The sequence below is a fragment of the Leopardus geoffroyi genome, chromosome C1 (genome assembly GCF_018350155.1).
Source record: "Leopardus geoffroyi isolate Oge1 chromosome C1, O.geoffroyi_Oge1_pat1.0, whole genome shotgun sequence".
Lineage (NCBI taxonomy): Eukaryota > Metazoa > Chordata > Mammalia > Carnivora > Felidae > Leopardus > Leopardus geoffroyi.
In genome coordinates this window covers 169,077-183,045 of record NC_059328.1, presented here as the reverse complement: position 1 = coordinate 183,045, position 13,969 = coordinate 169,077, and the positions used below count along the sequence as shown (strand labels likewise).

At 64.0% G+C, this 13,969-nt stretch overlaps 1 protein-coding gene across 10 annotated transcripts in view; it reads right to left on the bottom strand.

Moving 5' to 3' along the window:
* Positions 1–2,030: 2,030 nt before the first annotated feature.
* Positions 2,031–13,969, bottom strand: part of AGRN (agrin) — a 34,601-nt gene continuing 22,662 nt past the window's right edge. For 2 of the 10 annotated variants that reach the window (XM_045475178.1, XM_045475185.1), the window contains 30 exons: positions 13,704–13,904; positions 13,472–13,620; positions 13,276–13,381; positions 12,399–12,515; positions 12,152–12,316; positions 11,825–11,968; positions 11,596–11,720; positions 11,415–11,520; positions 10,981–11,334; positions 10,763–10,900; positions 10,195–10,322; positions 9,949–10,063; positions 9,744–9,863; positions 9,254–9,610; positions 8,869–9,061; positions 8,484–8,699; positions 7,941–8,062; positions 7,612–7,746; positions 7,301–7,397; positions 7,042–7,206; positions 6,810–6,921; positions 6,576–6,587; positions 6,243–6,359; positions 5,909–6,101; positions 5,740–5,827; positions 5,484–5,507; positions 4,758–4,790; positions 4,275–4,499; positions 3,688–3,791; positions 2,031–3,340 (listed from right to left, as the gene is read on the bottom strand). In XM_045475178.1, coding sequence (XP_045331134.1) covers positions 3,183–3,340; positions 3,688–3,791; positions 4,275–4,499; positions 4,758–4,790; positions 5,484–5,507; positions 5,740–5,827; positions 5,909–6,101; positions 6,243–6,359; positions 6,576–6,587; positions 6,810–6,921; positions 7,042–7,206; positions 7,301–7,397; positions 7,612–7,746; positions 7,941–8,062; positions 8,484–8,699; positions 8,869–9,061; positions 9,254–9,610; positions 9,744–9,863; positions 9,949–10,063; positions 10,195–10,322; positions 10,763–10,900; positions 10,981–11,334; positions 11,415–11,520; positions 11,596–11,720; positions 11,825–11,968; positions 12,152–12,316; positions 12,399–12,515; positions 13,276–13,381; positions 13,472–13,620; positions 13,704–13,904 — 4,319 coding nt within the window. In that variant the 3' untranslated portion in view covers positions 2,031–3,182. The remainder of the gene's footprint in view (positions 3,341–3,687; positions 3,792–4,274; positions 4,500–4,757; positions 4,791–5,483; positions 5,508–5,739; positions 5,828–5,908; positions 6,102–6,242; positions 6,360–6,575; positions 6,588–6,809; positions 6,922–7,041; positions 7,207–7,300; positions 7,398–7,611; positions 7,747–7,940; positions 8,063–8,483; positions 8,700–8,868; positions 9,062–9,253; positions 9,611–9,743; positions 9,864–9,948; positions 10,064–10,194; positions 10,323–10,762; positions 10,901–10,980; positions 11,335–11,414; positions 11,521–11,595; positions 11,721–11,824; positions 11,969–12,151; positions 12,317–12,398; positions 12,516–13,275; positions 13,382–13,471; positions 13,621–13,703; positions 13,905–13,969) is intronic. The other 8 variants (XM_045475180.1, XM_045475186.1, XM_045475181.1 and 5 more) reach the window with 7 other exon arrangements.

The following is a 13,969-nucleotide window of genomic DNA, read 5'->3' as shown; positions in this document are numbered from 1 at the left end:
ACCATGCCTCCTCTCCCACTCACCCAGGTCACCTCACCTGGCCACCTGCGGGTCCTGACCCTCAGCAGCAGTTACCCTGAGAGCCCCCTCCTTCTGGAAGCATCAGCTCCCAGACACTCTTGGTCTTCCCGGCCTCACCGGCCCACCTTCTCCTTAACCTCCTGGTGTGAGGTCCTCTTCTCCCCTCACTCGACGCCCAGAGCAGTCCACCTGCTCCCTTATGTGCTGGACTTCGGCTCAGCACCCCTCCCACCTGGTACTACACGGCTTCCTGGGCTCCATTCAGGTGGCTCTCAGCTCCTCAAGCCCGGCCCCTCCACATGAAATCAGGGTGGTGCCCACCCAGGCGCCCTAGGGCCTCCATCAGTGTCCCCCGCCCAGCCCAGCCCAGGCCTATCCACTCTCCTCCCAAATCCCTCTCTTCTCTTTTTTAGAGAGAGTGCGAGAGTGAGAGCACGCGTGCACGTGTGGGGGAAGGGCAGCGGAAGAGAGAAAGAATCTCAAGCAGGCTCCGCGCTGTCAGGACGGAGCCCAATGTGGGACTCGATCCCATGACCCTGGGATCATGACCTGAGCTGACATCAAGAGTCAGATGCTTGGGGGCACCTGTGTGGCTCAGTTAGTTAAGCGTCCAACTCTTGTTTATGGCTCAGGTCATGATCTCACAGTTTGTGAGTTCGAGCCCCTCGGCGGGCTCCAGCAGGACAGTGTGGAGCCTGCTTGAGATTCTCTCTCTGTCTCCCTCTCTCTGCCCCTCCCCCCACTTTCTCTCTCTCAAAAAAAGTTAAAGAGTCAGATACTCAACCAACTGAGCTACCCGGTGCCTCACCCCTCTTCTTTTTATTAGTACTTGGGACCCAGCACTCTCTCACACATCAGGAGGCCTTCTCATGAAGTCCGAGCAACGCCGGCTCAAACCCCCCCGAGATCTGTCTGTCCATCTTCGCCTGTTCCTACCAGCTTGGCTGTTGGCCTCACGGTCCTGCATGTGTGGCCTCCAGCCATTTGGGCTGGCCCTGCACTTTCTCTTTCCACCTCAGGCCTTTACACCCTCCCTCCAGCAACTTGCTCATCCGCAGGCCAGGGTCTGAGCGCCAGGCCTCCTGGAACTTTCACGGAGCCCCAGGCTAGTCCCGCCCTCCTTTCCTCCATCTCACCTGCCAATCCCTCCCTAGCGCTGGGGGTTTAGGGCTTCCTCACCCTATCGTGACCAGGTGATGGGAACACAGCATCTACTCCATACACATCTCCTGAACAAAACAGTGAAAGAATAACGGATGAAAATGTGAATGCCCAAGGGCTAATAGGTCACCCGGGTCCTGTGTGTATGGGTATTTTTTTTCTTACATTCATTGTGGGTTTTTTTCTATTAGTGCAAAACAAAAAAAGAAGACTTAGTTATCTTTAATAAAAGTCAGGAGTTCCAGAGGGAAAGCCACTCGACTCTCCCTTTTTCCCGTTCCTCATTAGAGGCTCTCAGCAGCTGGGGGGGCTGGTCGGTCACAGCTCCCCAGGACCAACATGGCTCAGGCTTCCTGCTTAGGGCTCACAGTGGGGCCAACGGCTGCCCTCCCTCCTGAGCCAGTGGAAAGGGCAGCCTGCCCCACCCACCCGCCCTGGCTGACCCCCAGGCCCTCCTCCTTCCCTCCCCACCTACCCTGCCCCTCCACCCCGTTGCCCCCTCTCCTCACAGTCCTCCTTCCCATCCTGTGCTCACAGACGCACGCACGTAGATGACATGTGCAAATATGCACACACACGCGCACACACGGGAGTTGCTGCCCGCAAGGTGTCACATCCAAGGCTGGCCTCCATGGCCCTACCCCCATCATAACCAGCCCTCTGTGAAAACCAGCCCTGATCCCCAGTGCACGGCACCCCCCTTCATCCAGAGCCTCCGAAGAGAACTTGCAGCCTGGGCTATACCATACAGTTGAATGAGAAGCCATGGGACAGAAGCCAGCCAGGTGGGTGATCACCGGGCCAGGCAGGGCCCAGGCACAGTGTCTGGTGTGGACAGATGCCAGCAATTCTTTTAAAGTGTTCAGACTTTAATTCACGGTGACTGACACAGACACAGACACAGACCGGAGTTAGTAACATGACACAGTCCCAGATGTGGGGGTGTTGGGGCTGCTACCCCCACGGAGGGGAGGGTGGGGGGGGACAGGTAGGACGCGGCGTAACGTTGCGGTTTTTTCTGCTGCCTCTACACCCACCCCTTGGTCTCGGTCAGACACTCGGCTGACCCCTGGTCATTCTTGGACAATGACAACTACCCTCACACCAGGACCTGAGAGGGAGTTTGCTGTGTGGAGTCCTCAGCCGCCCTCGGGCCAGGACAGGAAGAACGACGGCCCTGTCGCTCCACGTGTCAAATAAAATCAATGCACAAAGGTGGGTGGTCAGGCCCGAACATCCATCCTTGAGAGGGGGATGCCGGCTGCCCAAACAAGCAGGCCGCGGACATCAACCGCATCAAACAGCGGTCCTGCTCCCTCTCAGGACTCCTCATGGGACCTGGGGTATCAGGGAGGGGACACAGCTACGTCCGGGGTGGCTGGACGGACGGGCAGGCCAACTAAGGGCCAAGGTGCCCTGACCAGGCCTGGGCTTGGCCGCTGCTCTCCAGCACTCTGGGACTGGTGGACATAGCGGGAAGGAAGGGTACGATATGTAGCCCCAACGGTAACATCGCTTCTAAGTCACAGTATTGGCACGGGAGGCCTGGGAGGGGCCAGGCTGCGCTCGAGGCTAGCCCCGGCCTACCGCACACGCCAAGGGCAGGAGCAGCTCCAGTGGGAACCGAGGAGGCCCCTGAGGGCTTGCAAGGAGGAAAGGCCCCCTCAGGCCCCAGCAGCGCCTTCCTGCTCTGGGGACACGGGCCCGGTGGACACGCAGGGGAGGCACAGCACGGGGGGCCGGGACCCAGTGGCCTGAGGTGGAGAGGAACGTCCTGAGACTAGCGCCGGAGTCAAGCCCTCTCTGCCTGCACCACCTCCCCCTGCAAGTCCCTTGACACAGAGTTTGCCTCTGTAGCTTGTCTGTCTGGATGGTAGGGAGGCCGGTCCAGCAGTCCCTCTGGCCAACACACAGGCAAGAAAACCATATCAAAAAAGCAACGAGTTTACAAAAATAGAAAATAACGACAGCAGGGCGGCTGGTGGGCTGTGGCGTATGTTTCACGGGGCGGCGCAGGCCCGAAGCCCCGGCTTGGTGACGGCATCTCCCAGCAGGTGCAGTGGGCGCTGGCCCACCACGACATCCCGGAGGCAGCCCACAAAGCCTGTGCTGTAGGCTTTGGGCAGGGCCTGGCCCACGGGCGGCTTCTCCAGGCCACCTGCAAGAAGACAGAAGGAAGGCCACCCGACTGCGACGCGGGGAATGGGCAATCTGGGACGCTAGCCGGCAGACAGACCCACGGGTAACCGAAAAGGACAGGTGAGCTACCTGAAGCCTGTCAGTGCCCTGGGGGGCCACGAGGCCAGGAGGCTGGAGCATTTCTCCTGGCCCCATAACCGCCCAGGGCCTAAGACAAGAGGGGACAGGACTATCCCAGCCAGCGGGTCGGCTGTCCTGGATGGGTGACTCAGATGGCACTGAGTTGCCAGCCCCAAGGGATGAGGTCTTCCCTCAGATTCTGAGACCCCTGGGTACCCCTTCCCTGGCCTCCCCCAAAACACTCACCCAGCCACAGGGCTCCGTCTGTGTCTAGCTGTGTGGCACCCAGCGGGGAAGAGCCAGTCACAGGGGCCTCATTGCCCACCTGGAGGGATCCTTCCCTCTGTTCCCTGGGGGTGTGGTGGGGTGAGGCCCTCAGGTGGTTCCAGAGGGCACACCCTGCCACCCCTAGATCCTGAGCCCCCAAATCCCTCTCGCCAGAAGCCCTGCCCCGGGCCCGCTGCCATCCCCCCTGGGGGCCAGAATGGGTGGCGCTGATGCCCAGGAGTGCACACTGTGGCTAGCGCAGGGGAGCCTCCTGTGGGTTAAACTTTGCTAAAGGGACGGCCAGGCTCAGGCTGTATGGACAGGTCTCCAAACAGCGTCTGGGTAGAGCAGGGACTCTCTTTTCAGATCAGGGGTTCCCTGGCCATAACGGCCTCTCCCGTGTGTTCCGGTCCCTCCCCCCATCGCTGGCAGTGACCTCGGGTGAGTTAGCCCTGCCCCCACCTCAAGCCTGTGCCCTGGCTACAAGCGACCGGGCGCGCCCCTGGCTGGGCAAGTCCGGGCAGTGCCCGCCACTATTCCTGGCGCGCCCCGGGCTTCTCACTGACCTGTGTGCCCTCACCCGCAACCAGCGGTTGGTGTTGACCGGCACGGTGGAACGCAGCACCACGGGCTGGGAGCCCAAGTCGTAGGTCAGCTGCAGGCGCCCATCCACGATGGCCAGAGCGACGTAGTCAGCCCGCTCTGTGGCCTTCCCGCTCCACAGCACCAGCCCCTGTGTGGCCTCTGTGCGCAGGCTCAGCTCAAAGTGGTTGCTGCGCACTGCCTTCTCACTGCGGGGCAGAAGGCTGGTCAGCGCCTCCAGGAGGGCGTCCCGGGACGGGATGGGGGAGGCGGGAGGGCAAGGGCCATGACAGCAGCTGTGATGAGACCGGGGAGACCGGACGGGCAGGCAGGCAGGCAGGCAGGCGGACAACCACACGGAACCGACAGGCCGAGAGACGGACGGTAGGGGAGGGGGCCGGACAGGCAGACACACAGACAGAGGAGCAAGGTGGACAGACAGCGGGGGTGGGGATGTCACTGCTCACCTGGGGAAGGCCCCGGAATCCGGAGCTTCAGGACTTAGAAGCCGGAAGAGAGGGGAAGCAGGTGAGCAAGGGACAGACAGGCTGCAGCGCAGGCGGGGGGTGGGGGGTAGTGTGGGGCGGCCCGGAAGCCCCGCCCCATGTCCCCCTCCCAGCAGTGGAGAGTGCGAGAGCCGGCACGCACGGAAGACACACGGGACCCCGGGGAATCGGCTCTCCCACCACAGAGCCGGGGCAGCGACACGTGGGTACACGTGGGGCTGGCGGGCATGACCCAGGCCAAAGATGGACAGGTGAGGCATGGGGTGGCGTGGAATGAAGACCGAGGGCTCACCCGCCTGGGAGAGGCCTTTGTCCAAACACACGTGACATACACACGCCGCACACGGACCCGTGAGCATCCACATACTCAGACACACAGGTACTCTGATGCGCACACACACACGTGCACGCTCTGCTGGGGCCCTCTGTCAAGGGCAGTGGCTGCTGGGGTGGACGTGGTGACTGGGCTTCAGCACAGGTCCTGGGAATGGGGATCTCCCCGCTGCCAAGCTAGGGAACCAACCCTTCCATGGCACGAACGGCAGCCCAACCCCACTCTCCTCCACCAGGGTGGAAAGTTTCGCCCTGGCCCTCAGTGGGGGTGGGGCAAGGGGCATGCTGCCAATGGATGAGGAACTGAGAATGGGTGAGAGTGAAGGCGGGGATGGGGGCCAAGGTGCTACTTACGCTGGGATCTCATTGGTCAGCTCGCTTGGAAACAAAGAGACAGAGGTGGTGAGAAAGGAGGGTGGAGGAAGGTGGTGGGTGGCCGAGTCGATGGGGGGAGGTGGGGGGGGGGGGCCACTGGGCCTTCCCCTCTTGGCCACAAAGCTGAGGGTGGCTGTGGAGGGTCTGGGCATCTTACCCAGCACAGCACGCACAGATAGGACCTGACACACAACAGAGGGCAGAGGAGGTGCCCAGCTCCCGGGCGGCACGGTACCTCTCGGTCACGGCATTGAGATACTCAACGTAGGTTTGTCCGTCGAAGGCTAGGGCATCCAGATCCCCTGCCGACTTCTCAATCAGCCCTGAGAGATCGTCGGGGTGAGGGTCACCTCGGGCGGGGCTCCACCCCACCCAGCCTCAGCTAAGCGCCAAGCAGCGCTCACCCTTCTCGCAGTGAAGCCCTGAGAAGCCCCCGGGACACAGGCACTCATAGGAGGCCTCCCGAGGGAGGCAGGAGGCCCCATTGAGGCAGGGGTGGCCTGAGGCCTGGGTACAAGGGTGGTGTGTGAAAGACGAGACGTCCACTGCCCGCAGCACGTGCTCCTGGGTCAGCAGCTGGTGGCCTTTCAGGGAGACCTAGGGAGATAAGAGGTGGAGAACCTCCGTCCTGCCGGGCGTCCTCCCTACCGTGGCAGCCCCTGCCCCGGGACAGAGGCAACTCTGGGATGGGTGGGCCCTTCCTCACGACGCCACCACCCCTGCCCCAGCCCCACGCACCAGCTGGATGACGCCGTCAAAGCCGGAGGACACTGCAGCTGCCCGGGCCAGCTTGCTGAAATCAGGAGCCCCTCCGACATAGAGCGGCTCCTTCAGGTTGAGGACCGTGTGTGGCACCTGAGGGGAGGTGCTGGGTGAGGGAGCTCACTGGGCAGGGACAGGGACGCTAAGCCCCAGATCAGCAGCCCCGCTGGCCCGCAGTGGTCCACCCCCCTCGCCTGCCAGCCCACCTAGGAGGCAGTTAATCACACAAACACGGCCGATGTGGGGACTTAGTGGGGGTAGGGGCTACTCTAGAAGGTGAATGAGCAGGATGAGAGCAGAGACCAGTACCTTGCGGGACTTCTGGTGTCCGAAGAGCAGGGTGGGGGTTGCAGAGCAAGGGCCAGAGAGCAGTGAGGGCAGAAAGAAGACAGACAGACAGACAGAGGCACAGGACAGACGGGGGAGAAAACAGTTCAGTGAGAGCCAGCTGTGGGATGGGGGCTGCCACGCCTCCCGGGAGGAGGAGGAAGAAGGAGGCAGGGGTGTTGGTGGTGGGAGGTCCATGGCCCCGGGGACACTCACCGGGGACTCCCCCAGCACTCGGGGCCCGTCACTGACACGCATGGCGCCCTTGCGGCCACTGCGCTCCAGTGAGACCCTGGTCCAGGTGTCCAGGGCCACTGGCTCCTTGCTCCTGGTGAGGAGGGGGTACCGTGAGCGGGCTCTGGGCCCTGCCAGCCTGCCCACTCAGGAGCCTGAGTGACACTGCCGAGTGTCCCCAGTCTCACCCCCACGCCCACCCAAGAGGATGCACCTGATGACCGCTGCCCCCTTGCCCAGGTCATAGCGGAACTCCAGGAATCGATCATGCAACGCCAGGGACACGAAGTCCCCCTTGCCATCTGACTTCTGCCCATTGTAGAGGAGCAAGCCACTGGGGCCACGGGCCAGGAACACCACCTCCAGCGCCATCTTCTCCCTGGGGTCACGCGGGGTCAGGTGGGGGCGTCTCAACGGCTGGACGGGGTTGGTGGGACGCTTCCCCCTCGTCCACCCCTTCTGTCCCTACTGACCCTAGATCTCGCGCAAACGTATGCAGGCCTTCCAGCTCCAGGTAGGAGAAGCCGCTGAAGTCAGCCAGGAAGGGCCGGGGATAATCCTGCTTGGAGACTGTGCAAGACAAGAGAGCAGTCACACAGGGGGCTGGGCCCTGACCCCCGGGGTTCCCTGGAACCCCACTGATCTATGCGCCCCAGGCCTAACTCAAGCCCTAGCACTAGCCTGACCTCCGATCCTAACCCCAAACCGAACCCACACCCTAATGCGCAATCCAAAACCCCTCCTCCCCACCCTCCTCCCAGCCCTGACGGCCCAGTGCTCCCACCTGTCTGACACAGGGCGCCCCCTCGTCCCTGGGGGCATTCGCACTTGGCCTCGCCCTCAGGCAGCACACGGCAAGGGGCTGCCCCGTGGCAAGGGTTCGGCTCACAGGGGTTCTCGCCATCACTACAGGTTGCACCTGGAAGGAGACAGGAAGGGGTCCCAGGAGACTTGAACCCTTGCCCACAGACACACAGCTGTGCCCCCTGCCCCAGCACCCGGCCCAGGCTCCACCCTCACCACAGCAGCCGGGTGGGCACTGACAGGGGAACAGACCAGCCTGCAGTGCCTGGCACGGGGCCCTACGGAGGCAGGGGTGGTCCCTGCACTCACCCACACCAGAGCTTCGGGTTACTGTCCCCTGCCAGCTGCTGAGCTCCAACCGCTGGTTGTTGATGTCTAGCAGGCGGATGCAGCCCTTGAGGCCAACACTGACGGAGGTCCTTTCGAGCACCCTGCCGCCAAGACGAGGGTCAGGCGTCAGAGGCCAGAGACCAAAGGCATCCTCCCGCACAGCCCCCTGTGACACTGGCCCCCGCCCCCCAGTCAGCCAGGATCCCCAGCCCCAGCCCCTTTGATGTTCACAAGATGGCTAGTCCCACAAAGAGGACAGAACCAAGAAGTGGGTTGAGGGTCAAGGCTCAAGGTGGAAGGTCAGGGCCAGCCTAGCCCCTCCTTGGTGGTAACACAGCAGCCAGCAGGACGGACCATTCCTGGTCCTCAGGGATGCCACCCCAGGGGTGACAGAATCAGGATCAGGATCAAATCAGGGTCATTGCCATCATCCACGCTCACCCTTCCACCCACAAGAGTCAAGGGTCAGGACCAAGGTCAGGGCTCCAGGATCAGGGGCACCCCACCCTCCTTGATGCTCACACGGAAGCCTGGTCCGCTGGGACGCCGCCCACAAAGAGGTCTGTGTCCAGGTTGAGACCATCTGTACCACTGGGGCTGTGGCCCACAACAGGGGTCTCACCATCCACTGAGAGGGTACCCCGGCGCCAGTGCCGAGACAGCTCCAAGCGATGCCAGCGGCCAGGCTCTACAGGCACTGAGCTGGTCAGTACCGCGGGCCCCGAACCTGTGTCGAACCTGGGGGATGGGAGCAGGCGGTCAGCACAGCGAAAAGGAGTCAGGTCCACTGCTCAACCTCAGCCTCCCACCCTAACCCTGAGCCGCCTCACCTCCGTTCCTGACCACCCCCGCCCCAGTATGCCCTGGCCCTGATCCCACCCCGGCCTAGGCAGCCAGGCGTGCTCACCTGAGCTGCACGCGGCCCCCCAGCAACGTCAGCGACAGGAAGTCCTTGCCCCGGGCGTTGCCATTGTAGAGCAGCAGCCCCTGTGGCTCCCACGTCCGGAACTCGAGCGCCAGGCGCAGCGTGTGGTAGGCACGGAGGGTGGGGAAGGCCAGGAAGGAGTGGCCTCCGAAGGCTGGCAGTGAGGGCTGCAGTGCTGCAGGGGGACGGGGAGGGACCGGCTGCAGGGTGCAGGAGACCCTGCCTGGCCCCACCCCGCGTGTTCCTCCAACTGGAGATCCCCAGCCCTGTCCCCGGCTCAGGGGTGCCTAGCCCCCAACTCCTGACGGTGCCTTGGTGCAGCCCCGACCCTTGCCCCTTGCCTCTCTCCAGTGTGAATGACCCTTACCCTTCTCGCAGGTGTCTCCCCTCCTGCCCACTGGGCAGCTACAGGTGAAGCCTCCACCTGAGTCTTGGTCCCGGCAGGTCCCTCCGTGGAGGCAGGGCTGGGAGTCACAGGGCCTTGGTGGCTGCTGGGTGCCTGGGGGCAAGGGCCGGCGTCCAGGCACATGACGGGGGGCAGTGGTGGGGAGCTGGTGTGTCGTGGGCAGGGCTGTGGTCCTGCCAATAGGCCGGCTTGTGTGACTGGGGTAGAGGGCCCGCTGGGTCACAGCAGAAGGCAGGTGGGCCACAGTGGTGGCCCTGGCCGTGGCGGCGGCAGGTGTGGCTCCCGTGGTGGCTCCCGTGAAGAACGCAGGAAACCAGTCTGAGGGTTACGGAGACTGTCAGGATATCCAGAAGGCAGAGCACAGGGAGGGCCAGCAGGGACAAGGGTCCTCGGGTCCGCAGGGGGTGACAGGACAGGCAAGCCACAGCACTTGGCCAGACTGGGCACTCACCAAAGTCCATGAAACGCACATGCTCCTGCAGTGGCCGCCTGACCCCCAGGGACCGGCGCCTAGAGGCCTGTATCTGCCGGAGCAGGGCCTGGCCCACGTCGGGCGCCCTAAAGGTCGTGGCTGAGAAGGAGGGGACACTGAGCACGGCGGAGCCCCACACAGCGCCCCTATTGTCTCCTGGGAGGGCCCGGGGTAGGGAACTCACCAGGATCGAAGTGCACGTCCACAATGGCTCGGACTGAGCTGCCAGGCCCCAGGTCCCGCAGGCGGACACTTCGGAAGTCCTTCTTAACGTCGGAGTTCCGGAAGAGGTCATCCAGCTGTGGGTGCGGAGCGGGTGAAGGCTCCGGGGAGCTGCCCAGGCCGGGTTGTCAGGCCCTCCCGCTGCGGCCCTTCTCTGGGTCTGTCCCGGGAGGGAAGGGCAGCCCTGCTCTGTGGGCCCCGTACGTACTGTGCTCTCGATACTCCTAGCCGTCTCCCCGAAAAGCTCTGACTTGGGGTCAGCCATCTCCGGTGTGTAGAACAGCTCTTGCCCCTCGACTCCCTCAAGCTCCAGCACACCCTGGAACGCCTTGGTGGCTGTGGAGGAGGGGGCAGTGAGGCCCTGCCTGGCCTCTGAGCTGGCCATGGGCACAGGCCCCCAGCAGCAAGCCACACGGGGTGCAGGGCAGGTGGTGGTTAGTCAGATGATCATGAGGTTAGTGGGGACCCGGGGCAGGGCTGGCGTCAGTTACCAGGCAGACTTCTTGGAGCAGTGCCCGAGGCCGGCTTGCAATAGGAAAGAAGTGAGCCACGGGGTCCTAGGCACCCACACGCGCGTGAGGGCCGAGGCCACACGTGTGCATGCCCACACCGAAGCCCCGAGACCACGCACGTGTGTGTGCCAAGACCAGAAGACTGTAAACCCTGAGGGCCCACCTGCTGGACAGGCCTCCTGTCTGCGGTGGGGGGAGACAGCATTCCTGGCTGTGTCCAGGCCACCATTCACGTTCCACCCCAGCCCCCGGCTACCCACTCACCAGGACAGTTGGAACCTTCTGTGTCCAGCGAGGGCGTCTTGCCATCCGAGCAGCAGCCCAAAGGCGAGTTGTAGCAAGAAGCCCTCTCCAGGGGTGGCCCGGGGGTCACAGCGCTGCCACCTTCAGGGGGCTCGAGTCCTGGGAAAGGACAGTCTAAGCCTCGCCCCAGGGGTGGCCCTCCTGGGCCCTGTCCCCCACACCCCTGGGCCCATGCTCACCCCCTGAGCCCGTCCCACTGGCTTCCAGGTCACCACTCAGTTCCTCATCGCCGCTCCCATCAGCACTGCCAGATTCGCCAAAGGCAGATGTGGCGAGACTGGGGGCTGTGGCAGGGGCCGTGGGGGGCATGGTCAGCACGGGCCTCGTGGTTGTCCTGGGGATGCGGGCAGTGGTCCAAGGTCCCGGTGAGGGTCGAGGAGTGGGCCGGCTGTGAGGGGTACTGCCGGGAGTCAGGGGGAGGGCGCTGGGTGGGGGCGGCAGCGCCCTGCTCACGTTGAGCCCCAAAGTGGCCACGGGTGCAGGAGATGTTGGGCGGGCACCAGAAGCAATAGCCTCTGCAAGAAAAAGAGAGTCTGAGTGGAGGGCTGGGTCAGGTGGTCAGCCCAGTGTCAGGCCTTCGCGGTCAGTTCTGGGGCGGTGGGTTGGGCCTCACCCTGGCATGGGCCAAGGCTCTGGATGGAGATGTCCAAGCCCTGGCGGCAGGCGATGGTCCTCAGTTGGCACTCGTTGCCGTAGGTGACTCCGTCCGACCCACAGACCTGGGGCACAGGGCAAGGATGCTGGGGGAAGGCCCCTCACCTCTCCTACCACCTTCCACATGCCCCGCCCCTCACCTTGGTGGCACTGGCCTCTGGACAGGTGGGTGTTGGGCACACGCAGTGTGCGGAGCCAGCTTCCTCCACGCAGGATGCCCCAAACTCGCAGCGCATCTCAGCACAGGTCTCGGGCGCCAAGGAGTCTGGGGCAGACACGGGGGGCCCTGCTGGCTGAGGAGGCCTGGCCCCTATGACGGCCCCACCCCCAGCAAAGGGAGCCAAGGTCAGTGCCAGGCATGGCCCTCACCTGTCTCACAGCCAGCAGGGCCCAGGGTGTGGCCGTCCGGACACTGCCCGCACTTGGGTCCGGCCACCCCAGGCTTACACGAGCACAGCCCTGCCATCTGCTCACAGTCGTCCCGCACAGCACCCCGGGGGTCACAGCTGCAGGCTGGGGGGCAGGGGGAAGAACCTGAGGTCCACGCCTGGTTTCCCCACTGGCTCCAGAGCCCAGCCCAGCTCCTGCCTGGTGCGGATCAGGCCGGGGTCTGAGCAGGTGAGACGAGGAACACAGTGACAAGGTGGACAGGTGGGAGTGCCCACCTGGGAACTGGCCGTCGCCCCTGTCACTCACGAGTGCAGCCGCTCCGGCCATCGGTGACAATGCCACGGAAGTTCCAGAAGCCAGGCTCACAGCGATCACACTTGAGGCCCCCGACCCCCGGGCGGCAGGAGCACTGGCCTGTGGCTGGGTCACAGGTGCCACTGTAGGAGCCATGTGGGTTGCAGTGGCAGGAGCCTGCAAGGCCAGGGCAGGATAAGGTCACTGCGGCTACATGGCCCCACCCGGCTGGGGGTCAGTGTTGGGGTCAAATACTCACTGGGGCAGCCAGCCAGGCCCACACCGCGGGCAGCAGTGATGTTGTCCTGGCAGCAGCCGTAAGGGGTCTGGGTGCAGTGCGGGGGAACCGCAGGTGGCAGCGGGGCCAGGGTGGGGCCTGCAGGAAGGGGGCAGAGGGTTCAGATGTCACGCATTGCCTGATGCCCGCTTTGGGCCCGGCCACTCCGCCTCAACCTCCCCTGATGCCAACTCCCACCAGGACCTGGGTACCTGGGGCTCGGACCACACCACTTATAAAACATGTCTGGACGCATGGGACCAAGAGCACGCAGAACACCCAAGGTCACGTATGTACACGCACAACCGGAACCAAACATGCTTAGGGTAGCACGTTTTCACAGACTGGCACACACACATACAAACACACGCACGTGTGCACATTTGCCAACGTTCCTCCCAAACCACGCGCATTCAAACACCCCGCAGACATGCATGTGCACACACGTGCAGGAGTCCACGCGCATACACCCACGAGCACTCGTGCACACGTAGAAGTACATAAATGTGACGTATCTACTGGATCACCATCAGTCTTCCCCCAAAACAGAGTGTCCAGAGGGCGGGCCTCCCTAACACGCGGCCTCCCTGCACCAAAGCCCAGTCTCGCGCACGGTGGGTGCTCAGTGCACCTGCTGACTGATAGGCACCCCGTGGCCACGTGTGCAACTACACCAACACGAATACTCGCCAACACCGCACATTTAAAACACGTGCGCGCACGCCCCACACGGCACACGCGCAGCGCTCACGGGGACGTGCCTACCCACATGCCTCACGCGTGTGCACACACACCAAAGCGCATTCACACACAGGGAACAGGCCACACACACCCAAACGGAGCCCGTGTGCCCGCTCACCACGGCAGGTTCCCTGAGCCGCGACGTACAGTTCCCGCTGCAGCTCACACCGGGCCTTCTTCAGCTCGCACTCGGTGCCGTAGGTGACCCCGTCGGAGCCGCACACCTGGAAGGGCGGGGTCAGCGTGGGTGGCCACAGCCACTTCCCCGCGGCCCGCCCGGAGCCGGGGGAGGTTGGGGGGCGGGGGTTGCTCACCGGGCTCCTCGGGACGCTCTGGCAGCTGAAGTCACAGACGCAGGGCCCGTCTTCCGAGTCCTCGTCCCAGACGCCGCCATGCTGCCGGCACAGCTCCTGCTCACACTCGCCGTCCTCTCCAGAGCCAGAGCCTCCAGAGCCGCACTCGGCTGCGGGGAGGGGGCCGGGTCACCCGTGGGGTCCTGTCTGAGGCGGGTGCACGGCAGCCCCTGCCGGTCATCCCCGAGCCTACCCTGCTCACAGGGCCCTGCCCGGGCCTCCTCGATCCGCGTCTGCTGCTGGCAGGCAGCCTCTCGGAGCTCACAGGCGCTGCGGTAGGTGACACCGTCACTGCCACACACGGGGCCGGGTGGGGGGCGCTCACACCGGGGACACACACACCGTCCAGCCAAGCACACCGCGCCAAAGGCACACACCGTGTCTCCGCAGGTCTCTGTGGGGGGCGGAGCCAGGCGGAGGTCAGTGGACCCCAGCCGAGGGGGGGGGAGACCCAGGACC